The following is a 22,491-nucleotide window of genomic DNA, read 5'->3' on the forward strand; positions in this document are numbered from 1 at the left end:
CCCCCCCCATCCTTTGTCAGATGCTGTCCTCGGTATTGAACATAATAAGAAAACAATATACAACTGCAAGTAACAAAATTACTGTAGTAATAAAAAAACTTTACATAAAATAGTCAGAGTACTTTGTAGGGAGTTGTCCACAGTTAGACTGAACTAGGTGGTGGACCACTCTGTCCTCAGAGTTCAGCATCAGAACTCATCTTCTGAACAATGCTCAGCAGCCTCAGGTGTTTGGGGGACATCATGGCCAAAATCACCCCCTGCTGGTTGCAGTGTCCATAGGAGGAGTCCAGCATGGCTCACTGCATTTGGACCCAGAACCTCTGTGCTGTCCGCAGATCAATCAGTGGGATTTTCTCCATCCGAAATGGCTGAATCTTGAGACCCGACCTCAATAAAAAGGTAGATCCCACTCAAAGGGGACGTCCCGGAACAGTGGGACATCCGCTGGGCTATTGTCCTCAGTGGGCGATGGGTTTTGTAGCGCAGTCCCCATTCAGAACGCAGGGTCCAAGCAAGTTGCAGTGGGGCCACTTTTTCATCAGCTTGGGGTGCATCATGCACAGGGGTCGGTGAAAATGGTTGCTTCTCTACCTGGTAGAGAGTAAGCTCCCCCTTGGGCTCCAGTTTGCTGGCTCCTTCACATTTTGGGTTTTTTACCAACATCTGGTCCAAGTGTAGGTGATCCTCGAACATCTTAGAGAAAATAATTATGTCATCTAGGTAAATCAATACAGTCTCAAAGTTGTAATCTCCCCAAATACTGCTCCATTAGCCTTTGGAAGGTACTGGGGGCATTGCTCAGTCCAAAGGGCATGCATTTGAATTTGAACAGCACCAGTGGTGTTCTAAAAGCATTTTTTTCCTGGTTCTGTTCTCTCAATGGGACTTGCCAGTATCCACTGGAAAAGTAGCGGGCCTGGCTCAGCGCCATGGGTGATCCCGCTACTCATGGCAGGAAGTAGGTATCCCAATGGGTGCAGGCATTCAATTTGCAACAGCCCACACAGAACCTCAAGCTACCGCCCTTTTTGTGTAGCAGGATGACACGGGCAGCCCATGGGCTGCAACTCTCTTTGATTATCCCACTCTGTAACATATTGAGAATTAAGTCCTTGACCACCTGGCATAAGGCTGGTGGTATATGCTGGTTCCTTTACCAAAGTAACCCCTTCCACTATAACTGACAAATTGTTGGCCACTTTCAGGGATAACCAGGATGGGTCCAGCTGATCTTGAGCCTGGAACCGTTGTACATAGAAATCATACTCCATGACGGCAACTTCAGACCCGGTGTCAATCAGACAGGGAACCATCTGGCCATTCAATAGAGTGTTGACTACGGGGCTCGATGCAAACATTGTCTCAGGTCCCTTGAGACTTTGTGGCCCTGTTCCCGGAGGTAGCCCTTCTGGCCGGAGAACCTCTAGTATAACTGCGGCCTGTTGGCACTTCTGTTCTCAAAACCCCTACAGTCCCTAGCTAAATGCCCAGAATGACCACATCACTGGCATTTACTGTCTCCATCCAGGTCCCTCCATAGAGGGTTTTCGGCCTTTGCGAGGTGGGCTAATTCTTGTTTGAACATAGACATTTCTTGTCACATAGACGCCATCCCCTGGGTTAATTCCTTGCCAGAGCCTCCTCTTTTACGTAAAGCAGTTCATGCCTTGTCATGGTAGCCTCTGTGTCTTCTTGCTCCCGTGCCACCGGTTCTACTACAGTGTCACTGAAAATGATGGAAGGCTTAGTTCTCACTCGTTCCTCTAGCGCTCTCCTAAAGGGACCAGACCTCATTCCTCTCACAAACTGGTCCCACAACAAATTGTTTGGGGTGCCTATAATGGCATACATTACATTGGTGGTCACTGGGAAGAATTCTCCTTACATTGGTGGTCAGTGGGAAGAATGTCCCTTACATTTATGATCAGTGGGAAGAATGCTCCTTACATTGGTGATCAGTAGGAAGAATGCTCCTTACATTGGTGATCAGTGGGAAGAATACTCCTTACATTGGTGATCAGTGGGAAGAATGCTCCTTACATTGGTGATCAGTGGGAAGAATGCTCCTTACATTGGTGGTCAGTAGGAAGAATGCTTCTTACATTGGGGGTCAGTGGGAAGAATGTTCCTTACATTGGAGGTCAGTGGGAAGAATGCTCCTTACATTGGTGGTCAGTAGGAAGAATGCTCCTTGCATTGGAGGTCAGTAGGAAAAATACTCCTTACATTGGTGGGTCAGTGGGAAGAATGCCGCTGTAAGAGTGATCTACTGCTACAGGGCTGGCAGGTAGGGGCTGCTTCAGCTCTGCCCAGGGCTCCATACTAGGAGAAAGTGCTGTGATGTCACTTGACTTCAATTGTAAAATACAATTCTCTTGCTTTGGTTGCTTTTACTGCAAAATTCCCAGAGCTCTTGGATATGGGGGGACACATTACCTCCTTTCTTGGATATGGGGGAACACGTGACCCTCTCTCTTGGATATGGGGGAACACGTGACCCTCTCTCTTGGATATGGGGGAACACGTGACCCTCTCTCTTGGATATGGGGGGGGACATGTGACCTCTCTTGGATATGGGGGGGACACGTGACCCTCTCTCTTGGATATGGGGTGACACGTCTTGGATATGGGGGGACAAGTGACCTCTCTTGGATATGGGGGGACACGTGATCTCTCTTGGATATGGGGGGACACGTGACCTCTCTTGGATATGGGGGGACACGTGACCCTCTCTCTTGGATAAGGGGGGACACGTGACCCTCTCTCTTGGATAAGGGGGGACACGTGACCCTCTCTCTTGGATATAGGGGAACACGTGACCTCTCTTGGATATGGGGGGGGACACGTGACCTCTCTTGGATATGGGGGGGACACGTGACCTCTCTTGGATATGGGGGGGACACGTGACCTCTCTTGGATATGGGGGGACACGTGACCTCTCTTGGATATGGGGGGACACGTGACCTCTCTTGGATATGGGGGGGACACGTGACCCTCTCTCTTGGATATGGGAGGACACGTGACCTCTCTTGGATATGGGGGGACACGTGACCCTCTCTCTTGGATATGGGGGGACACGTGACCCTCTCTCTTGGATATGGGGGGACACGTGACCCTCTCTCTTGGATATGGGGGGACACGTGACCCTCTCTCTTGGATACGGGGGGACACGTGACCCTCCCTCTTGGATACGGGGGGACACGTGACCCTCTCTCTTGGATACGGGGGGACACGTGACCCTCTCTCTTGGATACGGGGGGACACGTGACCCTCTCTCTTGGATACGGGGGGACACGTGACCTCTCTTGGATACGGGGGGACACGTGACCTCTCTTGGATACGGGGGGACACGTGACCTCTCTTGGATACGGGGGGACACGTGACCTCTCTTGGATACGGGGGGACACGTGACCTCTCTTGGATACGGGGGGACACGTGACCTCTCTTGGATACGGGGGGACACGTGACCTCTCTTGGATACGGGGGGACACGTGACCTCTCTTGGATACGGGGGGACACGTGACCTCTCTTGGATACGGGGGGACACGTGACCTCTCTTGGATACGGGGGACACGTGACCCTCTCTCTTGGATATGGGGGGACACGTGACCCTCTCTCGGATATGGGGGGACACGTGACCCTCTCTCTTGGATATGGGGGGACACGTGACCTCTCTTGGATATGGGGGGGAACACGTGACCTCTCTTGGATATGGGGGGGACACGTGACCCTCTCTCTTGGATATGGGAGGACACGTGACCCTCTCTCTTGGATATGGGGGAACACGTGACCTCTCTTGGATATGGGGGGACACGTGACCCTCTCTCTTGGATATGGGAGGACACGTGACCCTCTCTCTTGGATATGGGGGGACACGTTACCTCCTCCCATTATGCTGTGGCACTAAGTCTGAGCACTGTCACATGAAGGAAGGGGTGACATCACCACTCCCCCCGATACTGGACACCAGGTATTTTGGTGATGGCTGCAATAGAGGAAGTAGAGATGGCGGAGTGCTAGAGAGTTGAGCATAAAGTGGTCAACCAATAGTCTGCCTGTCACTGGGTGATAAGCGCACGGGCGCTGTTACTTGTTACCTTAGGATCGGAACGGGATTCTTTATTTATACATAAAACAAAAACAAAGCATGACAACAGAGACAATGCTTCTGGATTTAATACCACTATAATGAAAAAGAGGAGAGGATATTCTGTAGACAGGAAGAGACTCCAAAAACACTCTCAGCTCTATGGCAGTATTGTGCTGACATCTAGTGGGCATTATCTAGTACTGCATCTAATCTAGAAGCAGAAAGTTTATTTTGAGTAAACATATATATATATATATATATATATATATATATATATATATATATATATATATATCAAGAAAAACGAAGAGATTTCAAGTCACAACTTACCAACCAGCCAGCGACCAACCGAAATGCACTAATGCGTCTAACAGTATGTGTTAAAAACAGGGGTTTGGTTGCACACATTTGCAAATACATGCGTAAGCTGCAGGCCCTAACTCTACAATTTAAAGAGTCTCTACAATGAGAGCACATGCATTTAATGAGATAGATGGAGGACAGGTGACTAGAGGGAGCCCACCCCTCCTTTAAATATATATATATGATAGAAGCATACACACACACACATATATATATATACACACAGGTCCATAGATCAGATAAAGAGCGGGTGGTGTTAATAAGATTACGTCAGGCCAAAGCAGCCACAGCAGTTGGAAGCTTGGATAAACCCGTTCCAGTTAACCACTTGCCAACCATCCCCTGTAGTTTTACCGCTGCGGGGTTGGCTCTATCACGCAAAACAATGTACCTGTATATTGCTTTGTGTAAAAGATAGTGGAGGTGCGCCGATTGGCCAGAGGGGGAGCCAATCAGGGGGTCCAGCGGCCACCTGCGATTGCTCTGCGATCCCTATGGAGACAGAGTGTCGGTTCTCCCACAGATATACACAGGGATCCTGCGTTCCCCCTATTTATGAACACAGGTCTCTATGTTCATTTATTGAGTCCATCCCCCATACAGTTAGAAAACATCCCCTAGAAGCACACATTTAACTCTTTGATCGCCCCTGGTGTTAACCCCTGCCCTGCCAGTGTCATTATTACAGTAACAGTGCATATTTTTAGCACTGATTACTGCAGTAATATCACTGGTCCCCCCAAAAGTATCACAAATGTCAGTTAGGGGTCCGATCTGTCCACCGCAATGTCGCAGTCCCACTAAAAATTGCAGATCGCCGCCATTACTAGAAAAAATAAATAAATAAATAAAAATCACATAAATCTTTCCCGTAGTTAGTAAACGCGATAACTTTTCCACAAACCAATCAAAATACTCTTATTGGGATTTTTTTGACCAAAAATATGTAGCAGAAAACAAATTGGCCTAAAATGTTAAAAAAATTCGATTTTTGTTTATTGGCTGTGCTTTATGGCAGAAAGGAAAAAAAAAATTTTTTTGTTTATAGCGCAAAAAAAAATAAATAAATAAATAAAATCGCAAAGGTGATTAAATACCACCAAAAGAAAGCTCTGTTTGTGGGGGAAAAAAAGGACGTAAATTTTATTTGGGTACAGCGTCGCACGACTGCGCAATTGTCCGTTAAATTAACGCAGTGCCGAATCGCAAAAAAAATGGCCTGATCATTAAGTGGGGAAATCCTTCCGGTCCAGAAGTGGTTAAGCAGACTTCTGGAAAAATTGGTGAGCCAATCACACAAGCAGGAAATGATGTTTCTGGGGGTGTGGTCAGTATACATTCTGTGTACAGAACACCTCCAGGCGGCCATATTGCAATTTCAGAAAATTACAACAGCTGCAGATTGAAAAGGAAAGGGAATTTTTAATAACATTCAATTACAATATTATTTGTTTCACAATTGTATATGCTGTATTGTTTTTTTCCTTTATTTTCCCCCATTAAAGTGGAGTTACCCTTTAACTGCTTCCCAACCGCCCGCTGCAGTTATACTGTGGCAGGCAGCCGCTCCCAGGCAAATCACCGTACATGTACGGCGCTCGCTCTGGGGAGTCTAGGGGGCTAGCGTCGCCGGCGGCACACTCCCATTTGTCAGCGGGGGAAGCCGATGCCTATGACCGGTGGCTCTGATTGCCGCCTGACACCCGCGATCGCTCCCCGCTGAGAGAGGACGGTCAGCTGTTGTTAACACAGCCAACCATTCTTCTCCCTGGGATGATCATAGAGATCATGTGATCCTGCTATATAGGATCACAGGTCTCTATGGTCATTTCAGAAGCCACGCCCCCCCTACAGTTAGAATCCCTCCCCTAGGCTCACATTTAACCCCTTGATCACCAACAGGGTTAACCCCTTCCCTGCCAGTGTCATTATTACAGTAACAGTGCATATTTTTAGCACTGATTACTGTAGTAATGTCACTGGTCCCCCCCAAAAGTGTCACAAATATCAGTTAGGGGTCCAATCTGTCCGCTACAAAAAAAAAAAAAAAAAAAAAAAAAAAAAAAATCGCAGATCGCCGCGATTACTAGTAAAAAAAATAAATAAATAAATAATAATGACATAAATCTTTCCCCGTAGTTAGTAGACGCAATAACTTTTGCGCAAACCAATCAAAATCCGCTTATTGCGATTTTTTTTTTTACCAAAAATATGTAGCAGAAAACAAATTGGCCTAAAATGTTAAAAAATTTTGATTTTTATTATTTTTTGGGGGGGGGGGGGATATTATATAGCAGAAAGTGAAAAATATATATATTTTTTTTTCAGAATTGTCGCTCTTTTTTTGTTTATAGCGTAAAAAATAAAAATTGCACAGATGATCAAATACCCCCAAAAGAAAGCTCTAATTGTGGGGGGGGGGGGGGGGGGCGGAAGGACGTTTGGGTACAGCGTCGCACGACCGCGCAATTGTCCGTTAAAGTAACCCAGTGCCGAATTGCAGAATAGGGCCTTGGTCAGGAAGGGGGTAAAATCTTCCGGGGCTGAAGTGGTTAAGTAGCCCAGGAGTGTTCATGAGGGGAGGAGGGGTTTTCTCAGCCAAGCACACTGTCCTGCATGCATGCTTGAGCTAAGGGCAGATAGATTCCAGAAAGTAAATGCTACATGAATCATTTGCCCTTACTCAAGATGGCCGTGGCCAGAAATGCTAAGGGGTTGTTTTTTTAAAGTGATTTCTCAACAAAATAAAGCTTTGAGACATGAATGGATTGGGAAGTTTCCTTTAAATATTGAAAATGAATTAAATAGTGTTCTTGGTTTGTGGTGCTCAAATACAGTAAAGATCCTATTTAGGACCGCCCTAGCGCAGTATATGTACGTGGGGCAGTCTTTAAGAGGTTAAAAAAAAAAGGCCTTTTTTACATCGGCTGTGAACCGGAAGAGACACCATGACATCGCTCCGGGCCTCCTAGACCATAGAGAGGCCCTTTCCTCCGCTTATCCCTATGAGCTAGCCGCTGCCACCGCTGGATCAGTTCCCGGGCTTACCTGGCTCATCGGGAAGCCACCAGAAGATGGAGAAAGGGGGGGGTAAGGCGGGGCGACCCCTCCCAACATTTCTAAAAGTGATCCAGCAGCTAATCAGCTGCTCGCATCACTTTTAGGAGAAAGAAGGGGCTGCAGAAAATGTTAATACCGAAGTTAAGGCATCCAGCTGCAGCTACACAGTGATGACGTAAAGTCCCAGTAAGGCGGTCAGTAAGTGCTTCACCTAATTATCTGCTGCCTTCCCGGGTTCCTCCGTTCTGCTCTCAGAAACAAACTAATTACGTTTTTTTTTTTTTTTTAAACTTCAATTTTTATGTTACAGATTTAGACTCGGTGACGCCTCTGGGGTCTCTGAGCTTCTCTATACAATGCCGGTGTTCCCTGATTTATATTTTCATACACCCGCCACTTTTACATTTAGTAGCCGAGATCAGGGAAGTCACAGGGGTAGGAGCGGAGATGATTTTATGTACCCGCGGCAACAGCTGATGCGGTGTAACGTTACAAAACACTAACCCGTGAGAATTCCCTACCCTTTGAAGCTATGAGCATACGCACTGGTAAGCTGCTCAGCTGTTCCATGATGTATATGCACCGGAAGTGACGAGGGTAGGGAATTTTCACGAGGAAGGGTTTTTAAATGTTACACCGGCAGATCATGGCTGGTGGTAGGAACCAGTAGGGGGCTGTACAGAGCTGCCTGAAAATCATCACAGCCCCCTGCCTCAGTGCTCCTCTCCAGAGCCCTCAGCTCTGACGCAAGCAGTGGGAGGAGTTATGCAAATATCAAAAAGGTGTGATGGGTGGGTGTCGGTCTGGAGGCGTGGATGTTCCTAGGCAGGCTGTATTTGCATAGGTAACGCCCAAATGTGAAGCTGAGTCAGTCTGGAGGAGTGGGCGTTCCTAGGCAGGCTGTATTTGCATAGGTAACGCCCAAATGTGAAGCTGAGTCAGTCTGGAGGAGTGGGCGTTCCTAGGCAGGCTGTATTTGCATAGGTAACGCCCACATGTGACGCTGAGTCAGTCTGGGGGAGTGGGCGTTCCTAGGCAGGCTGTATTTGCATAGGTAACGCCCACATGTGACGCTGAGTCAGTCTGGAGGAGTGGGCGTTCCTAGGCAGGCTGTATTTGCATAGGTAACGCCCACATGTGACGCTGAGTCAGTCTGGGGGAGTGGGCGTTCCTAGGCAGGCTGTATTTGCATAGGTAACGCCCACATGTGACGCTGAGTCAGTCTGGGGGAGTGGGCGTTCCTAGGCAGGCTGTATTTGCATAGGTAACGCCCAAATGTGACGCTGAGTCAGTCTGGGGGAGTGGGCGTTCCTAGGCAGGCTGTATTTGCATAGGTAACGCCCAAATGTGAAGCTGAGTCAGTCTGGAGGAGTGGGCGTTCCTAGGCAGGCTGTATTTGCATAGGTAACACCCAAATGTGACGCTGAGTCAGTCTGGGGGAGTGGGCGTTCCTAGGCAGGCTGTATTTGCATAGGTAACGCCCAAATGTGAAGCTGAGTCAGTCTGGAGGAGTGGGCGTTCCTAGGCAGGCTGTATTTGCATAGGTAACGCCCAAATGTGAAGCTGAGTCAGTCTGGAGGAGTGGGCGTTCCTAGGCAGGCTGTATTTGCATAGGTAACGCCCACATGTGATGCCGAACCTCCATGCTGAAATCCAATAAATGAAAGAGGTGGACTGGGTAGAGCTAGGCTGGAAAGGAAAGACTGGATCGGGGGTCCCTCAACTCCTGGACCGGAGACCAGTGCCAGGCTGTGGCTGCTGGGAGGGGGTTGGCTGTGGGCAGAGCGAGCCAGCACAACCTGCACTGCCACCCTCCAACCACCAGAGGGTGCCCACTCCCCTGAACCTAGCGCCACTACTCTGTGGTCATGGAGAATTGGTGGGAGGAGAGCCTGTCTGTGGAAATGGTTGGGGATTGCTGGGGTAGATGATGCTGGACGTTCTCCAACCAGGAAATGAGGGGGAAATCCTGATGCACATTGTGAGAAGCTCACAGTGTGCAGTGATATCAGAGGAAGCCGTTTCAGTTCAGGAGAGGAGCCGTTACAACTGTGCAAGTCTGAAGGGGAGGCCGGAGGGAGAATTTATCAGATACACGTCCAGATAACCACACAACACAATCACATGATTTCAGGGAAAAAAAAAAAAAAAAATCGCCATGCCCCTAAGACTCCCCCCTCACATTACAGCTGGGTAGTTCTGAACCAGGATAAATGTTCCCTTCCCACAATGCAATGCAGTCTTCCAATGTGAGATCTGCTGTTGATAGGCTGATTGTTATGGAGGAAGGTGGGAACTATTATTATTGGCACATTTCTTGCTGATCCTATTCCAGAGAATACAGATAGAAATGTTCAGTATTCCCCTCTACTGATCGGGGCGGAGCTCTCCTACTGATCTATCAGTGTGATATGGGCGGAGCTCTCCTACTGATCTATCATAGTGAGGGGCGGAGCTCTCCTACTGATCCATCACAGTGAGGGGCGGAGCTCTCCTACTGATCTATCAGTGTGATATGGGTGGAGCTCTCCTAATGATCAGTGTGATAGGGACGGAGCTCTCCTACTGATCCATTACAGTGATATGGGCTGAGCTCTCCTACTGATACATCAATGGTAGGGGAGGAGCTCTTCTACTGATCCATCACAGTGAGGGGCGGAGCTCTCCTACTGATACATCAGTGGTAGGGGAGGAGCTCTTCTACTGATCCATCACAATGAGAAGGCGGAGCTCTCCTACTGATCCATCAGTGATGGGGGCGGAGCTCTCCTACTGATCAATCAGAGATAGGGGCGGAGCTCTCGTACTGATCAGTGTGATACGGGTGGAGCTCTCCTACTGATCAGTGTGATATGGGTGGAGCTCTCCTACTGATCAGTGTGATATGGGTGGAGCTCTCCTACTGATCCATCACAGTGATAGGGGTGGAGCTCTCTTACTGATCAGTGATAGGAGGGCAGAGCTCTTCTACTGATCTATAGTGTGATATGGGTGGAGCTCTCCTACTGATCTATCAGTGATATAGGCGGAGCTCTCCTACTGATCCATCAGAGTGATAGGGGCAGAGCTCTTCTACAAATCTTTAGATTGATATGGGCGGAGCTCTTCTACTGATACACAAAAATTAAGCAGAGTTTGTGATTTACCTTTAAAGCAGGTGATGAAATTCTTCACTTTAGCGTCGTCCAGGAAGAGCTGAAAAAGAAAAAAGGCAGAAATCAGCCAGACAGAGCGGACCCTGACCTGATCATCATCATTATGTCATCTATAGGATCTGAGGGGATCCTGTGTGACCGGGGATCTCCTACATCATTATGTCATCTATAGGATCTGAGGGGATCCTGTGTGACCGGGGATCTCCTACATCATTATGTCATCTATAGGATCTGAGGGGATCCGGTGTGACCGGGGATTTCCTACATCATTATGTCATATATAGGAGCTGCCGGGATCCTGTGTGACCGGGGATTTCCTACATCATTATGTCATATATAGGAGCTGAGGGGATCCTGTGTGACCGGGGATCTCCTACATCATTATGTCATCTATAGGATCTGAGGGGATCCTGTGTGACCGGGGATTTCCTACATTATGTCATCTATAGGAGCTGAGGGGATCCTGTGTGACCGGGGATTTCCTACATCATTATGCCATCTATAGGAGCTGCCGGGATCCTGTGTGACCGGGGATTTCCTACATCATTATGTCATATATAGGAGCTGAGGGGATCCTGTGTGACCGGGGATTTCCTACATCATTATGTCATATATAGGAGCTGAGGGGATCCTGTGTGACCGGGGATTTCCTACATCATTATGTCATCTATAGGAGCTGAGGGGATCCGGTGTGACCAGGGATTTCCTACATAATTATGTCATCTATAGGATCTGAGGGGATCCTGTGTGACCGGGGATTTCCTACATCATTATGACATCTATAGGAGCTGAGGGGATCCGGTGTGACCGGGGATTTCCTACATAATTATGTCATCTATAGGATCTGAGGGGATCCTGTGTGACCGGGGATTTCCTACATCATTATGACATCTATAGGAGCTGAGGGGATCCGGTGTGACCGGGGATTTCCTACATAATTATGTCATCTATAGGATCTGAGGGGATCCTGTGTGACCGGGGATTTCCTACATCATTATGACATCTATAGGAGCTGAGGGGATCCTGTGTGACCGGGGATTTCCTACATTATTATGTCATCTATAGGATCTGAGGGGATCCTGTGTGACCGGGGATTTCCTACATTATTATGTCATCTATAGGAGCTGAGGGGATCCTGTGTGACCGGGGATTTCCTACATTATGTCATCTATAGGAGCTGAGGGGATCCGGTGTGACCGGGGATTTCCTACATTATGTCATCTATAGGATCTGAGGGGATCCTGTGTGACCGGGGATTTCCTACATCATTATGACATCTATAGGATCTGAGGGGATCCTGTGTGACCGGGGATTTCCTACATTATGTCATCTATAGGAGCTGAGGGGATCCGGTGTGACCGGGGATTTCCTACATTATGTCATCTATAGGATCTGAGGGGATCCTGTGTGACCGGGGATTTCCTACATCATTATGACATCTATAGGATCTGAGGGGATCCTGTGTGACCGGGGATTTCCTACATCATTATGACATCTATAGGAGCTGAGGGGATCCTGTGTGACCGGGGATTTCCTACATCATTATGTCACCTATAGGAGCTGCCGGGTCCTGTGTGACCGGGGATTTCCTACATCATTATGTCATCTATAGGAGCTGAGGGGATCCGGTGTGACCGGGGATTTCCTACATCATTATGTCATCTATAGGAGCTGAGGGGATCCGGTGTGACCGGGGATTTCCTACATCATTATGTCATCTATAGGAGCTGCCGGGATCCTGTGTGACCGGGGATTTCCTACATCATCATGTCATCTATAGGATCTGAGGGGATCCTGTGTGACCGGGGATTTCCTACATCATTATGTCATCTATAGGAGCTGCCGGGATCCTGTGTGACCGGGGATTTCCTACATCATTATGTCATCTATAGGAGCTGAGGGGATCCGGTGTGACCGGGGATTTCCTACATCATTATGTCATCTATAGGAGCTGCCGGGATCCTGTGTGACCGGGGATTTCCTACATTATTATGTCATCTATAGGAGCTGCCGGGATCCAGTGTGACCGGGGATTTCCTTCATCATTATGTCATCTATAGGAGCTGCCGGGATCCTGTGTGATCGGGGATTTCCTACATCATTATGTCATCTATAGGAGCTGAGGGGATCCTGTGTGACCGGGGGTTCCCTACATCATTAGGTCATCTATAGGAGCTGAGGGGATCCGGTGTGACCGGGGGTTCCCTACATCATTATGACATCTATAGGAGCTGCCGGGATCCTGTGTGACCGGGGATTTTCTACATCATTATGTCATCTATAGGAGCTGCCGGGATCCTGTGTGACCGGGGATTTCCTACATTATGTCATCTATAGGAGCTGAGGGGATCCGGTGTGACCGGGGATTTCCTACATCATTATGTCATCTATAGGAGCTGAGGGGATCCTGTGTGACCGGGGATTTCCTACATCATTATGACATCTATAGGAGCTGAGGGGATCCGGTGTGACCGGGGATTTCCTACATTATGTCATCTATAGGAGCTGAGGGGATCCTGTGTGACCGGGGATTTCCTACATCATTATGTCATCTATAGGAGCTGAGGGGATCCTGTGTGACCGGGGATTTCCTACATCATTATGACATCTATAGGAGCTGCCGGGATCCTGTGTGACCGGGGATTTCCTACATCATTATGTCATCTATAGGATCTGAGGGGATCCTGTGTGACCGGGGATTTCCTACATTATTATGTCATCTATAGGAGCTGCCGGGATCCAGTGTGACCGGGGATTTCCTTCATCATTATGTCATCTATAGGAGCTGAGGGGATCCTGTGTGACCGGGGGTTCCCTACATCATTAGGTCATCTATAGGAGCTGCCGGGATCCTGTGTGACCGGGGATTTTCTACATCATTAGGTCATCTATAGGATCTGAGGGGATCCGGTGTGACCGGGGGTTCCCTACATCATTATGACATCTATAGGAGCTGCCGGGATCCTGTGTGACCGGGGATTTTCTACATCATTAGGTCATCTATAGGATCTGAGGGGATCCTGTGTGACCGGGGATTTCCTACATCATTATGTCATCTATAGGAGCTGCTGGGATCCTGTGTGACCGGGGATTTCCTACATTATTATGTCATCTATAGGAGCTGCCGGGATCCAGTGTGACCGGGGATTTCCTTCATCATTATGTCATCTATAGGAGCTGCCGGGATCCTGTGTGATCGGGGATTTCCTACATCATTATGACATCTATAGGAGCTGCCGGGATCCTGTGTGACCGGGGATTTTCTACATCATTAGGTCATCTATAGGAGCTGAGGGGATCCTGTGTACGGGGAGGGTGGGTCTCAAAATGTTATGGGGGATTTTGAGTGCTTGTGTGTACTTTTTGGGGTTTTTTTTTTTTTTTTACACTTTTCATTTAACTTTATTGCCATCACATAGCGGACCAACAGCCCCCATGTGATGGCATTTTTACTGCAACAGGTAAACCCCCCTGGTGTTTCCCCTGCATGCCACTGAAGCTAATGAAGTGCAGATCACACTCCATTAGCTTCTTCCCCGGCCAAGTGACAGAAAATACCAGAAGTCACAAAATACTCCTTACTGCTGGGTGCAAGCGAGGGGGGATCAGCGAACGAACGCCATGTGGGTCCTGCAGGCGGCATAAGAAACTTGACCGGGGAGGGGGGGGGGGTTAATTTCTGGGGGCCTGTGGACGCACTGATTTCCACCTGAAAGTTGACAGTCGATTTATCGGACTGACGTTTATGCAAGATGTAGGTTGGAAGCAGTAGAAGGGTTAAATGTATTGTCCACCTTTGTGACCATGGCTAGGGTGGAACATGACACATGGTCACTTTCCTCAGTGGCCGAATTGCATAACAATTCACAGTACAAAGGCAAGTACATTCGTACTGTGTGAATTGGGAAAAAATAAAAAATGAATGTGACAAAAGTTTCTCACCAATATAAAAAAAATACCACATTTAGCCACTAGATGGAGCTATTACAGAAGTGTCCTATTATACATAGTGCCCACTAGATGGTGCTATTACAGAAGTATCCTATTATACCTAGTGCCCACTAGATGGTGCTATTACAGAAGTGTCCTATTATACATAGTGCCCACTAGATGGAGCTATTACAGAAGTGTCCTATTATACATAATGCCCAGTAGATGGTGCTATTACAGAATTGTCCTATTATACATAATGCCCAGTAGATGGTGCTATTACAGAAGTGTCCTATTATACATAATGCCCAGTAAATGGTGCTATTACAGAAGTGTCCTATTATACATAATGCCCAGTAGATGGTGCTATTACAGAAGTGTCCTATTATACATAGTGCCCACTAGATGGAGCTATTACAGAAGTATCCTATTATACATAGTGCCCACTAGATGGTGCTATTACAGAAGTGTCCTATTATACATAGTGCCCACTAGATGGAGCTATTACTGAAGTATCCTATTATACCTAGTGACCACTAGATGGAGCTATTACAGAAATGTCCTATTATACATAGTGCCCACTAGATGGTGCTATTACAGAAGTGTCCTATTATACATAGTGCCCACTAGATGGTGCTATTACAGAAGTGTCCTATTATACATAGTGCCCAATAGATGGCGATATTACAGAAATGTCCTATTATACATAATGCCCACTAGATGGAGCTATTACAGAAATGTCCTATTATACATAGTGCCCACTAGATGGTGCTATTACAGAAGTGTCCTATTATACATAGTGCCCACTAGATGGAGCTATTACAGAAGTGTCCTATTATACATAGTGCCCACTAGATGGTGCTATTACAGAAGTGTCCTATTATACATAGTGCCCACTAGATAGTGCTAATTACAGAAGTGTCCTATTATACATAGTGCCATCTAGTGGCCCAATGCAATATTTAACATTTTGAATTAATTTAACCACTTAAGTCCCAGAGGATTTGGCTGCTCAAAGACCAGGCCCTATTTTGCGATTCGGCACTGCGTGACTTTAACGGACAATTGTGCGGTCGTGCGACGCTGTACCCAAACGAAATTGACGTCCTTTTTTTCCCACAAACAGATTTCTTTTGGTGGTATTTGATCACCTGTGCGATTTTTATTTTTTGCGCTATAAACAAAAAAAGAGCGACAATTTTGAAAAAATAACAATATTTTTCACATTTTTTTATATGAAATTCTCAAAAAAAAAATTTAATTTTAATTAAAAATTTAATTTTTAATATTTTAGGCCAATTTGTTTTCTGCTACATATTTTTGGTAAAAAAAAAAAAAAAAAAAAAAAAAATCGCAATAAGCGTATTTTGATTGGTTTGCGCAAAAGTTATTGCGTTTACTAAGTACGGGAAAGATTTATTTCATTTTTATTGTTTTTGTTTTTTTTTTTACTAGTAATGGCGGCGATCTGCGATTTTTAGCAGGACTGCGACATTGCGGCGGACAGATCGGACCCCTAACTGACACTTACCTGATTTTTTTTTCTTAACCACTTTAAAGACTGGAAGGATTTGCCCCCTTAATGACCAGGCCATATTTTTGTGATTCAGCACTGCGTTATTTTAACGGACAATTGCGCGGTCGTGCGACGCTGTACCCAAATAAGATTGATGTCCTTTTTTTCCCACAAATAGAGCTTTCTTTTGGTGGTATTTTATTACCTGTGCGATTTTTTACGTTATGAATAATTAAAAAAGCGACAATTTTGAAAAAAAAAACAACAATATTTTTCACATTCTGCTATATGACATTCTCAAAAAAAAAAAATTTCAAAATCAAAATTTTTTAACATTTTAGGCCAATTTGTTTTCTGCTACATATTTTTGGTAAAAAAAAAGTTATCGCGTCGACAAACTACTGGAAAGATTTGTCATTTTTATTGTTTTTTTCTTTTTTTTTTTTACTAGTAATGGCGGCGATCTGCGATTTTTTAGCGGGACTGCGACATTGCGGCGGACAGATCGGACCCTTGACTGACATTTTTGACACTTTTGGGGGTACCAGTGACATTACTACAGTAATCAGTGCTATACATATGCACTGTTACTGTACTAATGACACTGGCAGAGAAGGGGTTAACTTTACGGGTGATCAAGGGGTTAAGTGTGTCCCTAGGGGCGTGATTCTAACTGTCAGGGGGCGTGACTAGTGAAGTAATCACAGAGACATGCGATCCTATATAGCAGGATCACATAGCCTCTGTCATTACTTCATGGAGAATGACAGACGGCTGTACTTACATCAGCCGTCTGTCTTTCTCCCTCTCCTGCGGGAGATCGCGAGTGGCCGGCGGCCATCGGAGTCGCCGGTAACACGCGCTGGATCCTTAGGGAAAGAGTGGTGGCGGGAGCGCGCCGCCGGCGGCGTGCACTCGCCCCCTTCAGGCTCGTGGGCGTCACTACGTCACTTTGCCTGTACGCGGCTGAGTGCCGCAGTAAATAGTCGTGAGGCGGTTGGCAAGTGGTTAAAAAAAATAAATAAAAAAATTGACCAGCACAGGAAATCGCTTAAGAACGGAAATGTTTTGCCCCGTGAACTCTCACTTGGTGAATTGCTATGAGAATTATTTTATATCTACACCCCAAAAACCTACTAATACTGACACACCCATTTTATTGTTTTCTTGATCTTACTGGTCTGTCTACCTTTCACTCAGAAATCCGCAACGCCACTTACGTAGCGCCCGCCGTGTATTTACGTCACTACTTTGACATTAAATACCAGAGTTATGGCAGCAGATAGCTGCCATAAGCTTGGTATTTTCTTACACGGCGGGCGGTCCTCTTTCACATAAAAGTGGTCCCAGCGGCGGATTCACTGTGGGATCACTTTTATGGGTGGTGGGAGAGGGTGCCCCCCCCCCTGCCACTTCCTGGTATTTTACCCCGCTTACCGGAGCCGTCGGTAGCAGGAAAAAATGATCCACTCGCCTGTTGGGCAGAAAGTTGAGTGAGGGAAAGATGGCCCCCACTCTACTCTATGCTCTTGGAGGACCAGAGCAACGGCAAACCATTTCCACCCAATCGCCTTAACCACTTGCCGACCGCCGCACGACTATCTACGTTGGCGGTCAGCCCCTCACAGGCAGAGTGATGTAGGTCTATGTCGCTAGCCTGTGAGGGTCTAGGGAGCGAGCGCCCCCGGAGGCGCGCTCCCGCGTGGTCACGGCCCCCCCCGCGCCTGTGACCGGCGGACCCGATGTCCGCCGGTCACTCTGCGATCGTCGGGGGAGAGGGAGAAAGTCAGGCGGCTAATGTATACAAGCTGCCTGTTATTCTCCCCTGTGTATGAAGGATGATCATACGGTTCTACTATGTAGAACCGTTGATCACTGTTCATACATCTGAAGCCACAGCCAATCACAGTAGAAATCACGCCCCTAGGGACACACATAGCCCCTCCCTTTCAAAAAAAGTTAACCCCTTCACTACCAGTGTATTTTTACAGTAACGGTGCATATGTATAGCACTGATTACTGTAGAAATGTCACTGGTAACCCCAAAAGTGTCAAAAATGTCAGTCAAGGGTCCGATCTGTCCGCCGCAATGTCGCAGTGCCGCAAAAAAAAAAAAACGCAGATCGCCGCCATTATGCGTTAAAAAAAAAACAACAAAAATCTTTCCCTTTGTTAGTAAACGCGATACTTTTTGCGCAAACCAATCAAAATACACTTTTTGCGATTTTTTTTACCAAACATATGTAGCAGAAAACAAATTGGCCTAAAATGTTAAAAAATTTTGATTTTTACATTTTTTTTGGGGGGGGAATTTCATATAAAAAAATGTGAAAAATATTGTTATTTTTGCAAAATTGTCGCTCTTTTTTCGTTTATAGCGCGTGATCAAAAAAACGCACAGGTGATCAAATACCACCAAAAGAAAGCTCTGTTTGTGGGGAAAAAAAAAGGACGTCAAATTAGTTTAGGTACAGCGTCGCACGACCGCGCAATTGTCTGTTAAAGTCACGCAGTGCCGAATCGCAAAATACCCCCTGGTCAGGAAGGGGGTAAAATCTTCCGGGGCTTAAGTTGTTAAAGGGCCATTTTTTTTTTTTTTTAGTCCTGGGCAGGATATCAAGTGAAGGCAAGCTGGCCCCCACTCCACTCTATGGCCTTGGAGGACCTGAGCGACATCATACATCATTTCCTCCCAACAGCCTTAAAGGGCCCTTTTTTATCTATTTTTGTTTTCTTTTTTAGGTGTAGATGTGAGATCTCACAATAAAGAGGACCTGTCCTGCTTATTTCTATTACAGGGGATGTTTACATTTGTTGTAATAGAAATAAAAATGATCGAAAAGTTTTTATAAAAAGGGTCAGGAGTAAAAATAAAAAATAAAATAAATAAGAAAAAAAAAATTTAAAAGCTCCCTGTCCCTCCGTGCTTGAGCGCAGAAGTGAACGCATACGCAAGTCCCGCCCCCATATGTAAACGGTGTTCAAACCACACATGTGTGGTATCACCGCGATTGTTAGAGTGAGAGAATTCTATCCCTAGACCTCCTCTGTAACTCTAAACTGGTAACCTGTAGAAATTTTTAAAGCGTCGCCTATGGAGATTTTTAACCGCTTGCCGACCACCACAAGTACATATACTGCGGCGGTCAGCCCCGGCCAGGCAAAGTGACGTATATATACGTCACTAGCCTGTCACCGGCATGTGAGCCAATAGCGGGCGCGCGCCCGCCCCAGCTCATTCACTGAGGAGTCCGTACATGTGACACTGCGATCGTCGGTAGAGAGGGAGAAAGGCGGGCGGCTAATGTAAACAAAGCCGCCTGTCATTCTCTCCTGTGTAAAAATGGAGATCAGACGGTTCTACTATGTAGGACCCTTGATCTCTGTTCTTACACCACTAGCCATGTCCAATCACAGTTAGAATCACGCCCCTAGGACACACTTAACCCCTCCCTCTCCAATACAGTTAACCCCTTCCCTGCCAGTGTATTTTTACAGTAACAGTGCATATGTATAGCACTGATTACTGCAGTAATGTCACTGGTACCCCAAAAGTGTCAAAAATGTCAGTCAGGGGTCCGATCTGTCCACTGCAATGTCGCAGTACCGCAAAAAAAATCATTACTCGTTAAAAAAAAAAAAAACACCAAAAATTACAAAAATCTTTCCCTTTGTTAGTAAACGCAATAACTTTTGCGCAAACCAATCAAAATACGCTTATTGTGATTTTTTTTACCAAACATATGTAGCAGAAAACAAATTGGCCGAAAATGTTAAAAAATTTTGATTTTTACATTTTTTTGTGGGGAATTTCATATAAAAAAAATGTGAAAAATATTGTTATTTTTGCAAAATTGTCGCTCTTTTTTTGTTTATAGCGCAAAAAGTAAAAATCGCACAGGTGATCAAATACCACCAAAAGAAAGCTCTGTTTGTGGGAAAAAAAGGACGCAAAATTTGTTTAGGTACAGCGTCGCAGGACCGCGCAATTGTCCGTTAAAGTCACGCAGTAAAAAAAAAATCGCAAAAAACCACCTGGTCAGGAAGGGGGTAAAATCTTCCGGGGCTTAAGTGGTTAAGTACCGAAATTTGTCGCCATTCCACGAGCGTTTGCAATTTGGAAGCATGACATGTTAGGTATCTATTTACTCAGCGTAACATTATCTTTCACATTATAGAAAAAAATTGGGCTAACTTTACTGTTTTCTAATTTTTTTAACCACTTAACGACCAGCCACGTAAATCTACGTCGGCTGACTTTGAGTGGTTATACCGGGATGATGCCTCTAGCTAGAGGCATCATCCCGGTACTGTTGTTTGAAGCCGGCGGTCGGCTTTCCGTCGGTAACGATCGATGCGGCTCGGGAGCCGCTCGATCGTTACCCGGGGGGGCGGGAGGGGACGTCCCCCCCCTCCCGCCGCCTTCCGCGGCTTTGCTCGGGGCTCCCGTCCCACCGGGAGCCCCGAGCACCCAGCCGGCACGTCCGCCGGCTGGATGGAGTCCCGATGAATGCCGGAAACGGCATCGATCGGGTCTCCGATGACGTAACCCGGAGGCGGCGTCCATGACGTCACATCCGGGTTACTGTGCCGCAAAAGGCGGCAGATTTAAAAAACGGCTGTATGCAAAAATGCAGTTTTTGGCGTTTTGCATACAGGGAAGTGTAGTGGAGGGGTTTGGGGTCTTTTAGACCCTCGATCCCTCCATAAAGTGTACCTGTCACACATATTGGTGTCACAAGGGATGTTTACATTGCTTGTGACAGCAATAAAAGTGATCAGATTTTTTTTTTTTAAAAAAACCTGTAATAAAGTTAAAAAAAAAGAAAAAATAAATAGGAAAAAAAAAAAAATAAAAAATTTAGCCGCCCCCGTCACCGTTAGTTCGCTCACAAAAAAAAACGTATACGCAAGTCGAGCCGCAAATGAAATCGCTGTTCAAACCACACATGTGAGGTATCGCCGCGATCGCCAGAGCGTGGGCAATAATTAAAAAAAAAGAGCTACACTCTAACTCTAAACTGGTAACCGTTAAATAAATTTAAAGCGTCGCAGATTGAGATCTCTATTGACCGTAGTTTGTCGCCATCCCACGGGGGGCGCAATTTTAAACCGTAACATGTTGGGTATCTATTTACTCGGCGTGACATCATCTTTCGCAATATACAAAAAAAATGGGCTAACTTTACTGATTAGTATTTTTTAAAATTAGTGAAATGTGATTTTTCAAATTTTTTCCAAAAAAATGGCGTTTTAAAGACCGCTGCGCAAATACCGCGTGACAAAAAATTTTGCAATGACCGATATTTTATTCTCCAGAGTCTTTGCTAAAAAAATATATATAATGTTTGGGGGTTCTAAGTAGTTGTCTAGGAAAAAATACTGGTTTTAACTTGTGAACAAAAAGTGTCCGAAATAGGGCTGGGGGTAAAGTGGTTAAATAAAAAAAAATGTATTTTTTCCCAAAAATTGTGTTTGTAAGATCGCTGCGCAAATACGGTGTGATAAAAAATATTGCAACGATCTCCATTTTATTCTCTAGGGTCTCTGCTAAAAAATATACATAATGTTTGGGGATTCTAAGTAATTTTCTAGCAAAAAATACGGATTTTAACTTGTTAACAACAAGTGTCAGAAATAGGCCCGGTCCTTAAAGTTAACAGACCGCGCTAGATGACCAAAGGCGCATTCACATTACCGGGAGCTGCTGCCGGTTAAGCCGGCCATAGATGGATGGAAATACGGTGGGTTCAGCAGGGTGCGGGGGAATTTCAGTCCATCTATGGGCACAGAGATCAACCCAACAATCCACTTCTGTACAACCAGCTTGGGTTTTTGTTCAAGATCAGTGCCCCCCCCCCCCTGGGTTTTTTGCTTGATCAGTGCCCCCCCCCCCCCCCGGGTTTTTTGCTCGATCAGTGCTGCCCCCCCCCCCCCCGGGTCTCTTGCTCGATCAGTGCCCCCCCCTGGGTTTTTTGCTCAACTAGCGCCCCCCCCCCTGGGTTTTTTGCTCAATCAGTGCCCCCCCCCCTGGGTTTTTTGCTTGATCAGTGCTCCCCCACCCAGGTTTTTTGCCCAATCAGTGCTCCCCCACCCAGGTTTTTTGCTCGACCAGTGCAGCCCCCCCCCCTCCCCGGCTTTTTTCTCGATCAGTGCCCCCCCTGGGTTTTTTGCTCAATCAGCGACCCCCCCTGGGGTTTTTGCTCAATCAGTGCCCCCCCTGGGTTTTTTGCTCAATCAGTGCTCCCCCACCCAGGTTTTTTGATCAATCAGTGCCCCTCCCTGGGTTTTTTGCTCAATCAGTGCTCCCCCACCCAGGTTTTTTGCTTGATCAGTGCTCCCCCACCCGGGTTTTTTGCTCGACCAGCGAAGCC

The 22,491-nt window shown here is 46.4% G+C and overlaps 1 protein-coding gene across 1 annotated transcript in view; it reads right to left on the reverse strand.

Moving 5' to 3' along the window:
• The window catches only part of LOC309557242 (UPF0598 protein C8orf82), a 72,073-nt gene that overhangs the window by 46,519 nt on the left and 3,063 nt on the right, over window positions 1–22,491 (reverse strand). The window contains exon 2 of the mRNA XM_082259911.1: window positions 10,663–10,711. Coding sequence (XP_082116037.1) covers window positions 10,663–10,711 — 49 coding nt within the window. The remainder of the gene's footprint in view (window positions 1–10,662; window positions 10,712–22,491) is intronic.

The sequence above is a fragment of the Pelophylax lessonae genome (genome assembly GCF_965119305.1).
Source record: "Pelophylax lessonae genome assembly, chromosome: 5".
NCBI classification, from domain to species: Eukaryota; Metazoa; Chordata; class Amphibia; order Anura; family Ranidae; genus Pelophylax; species Pelophylax lessonae.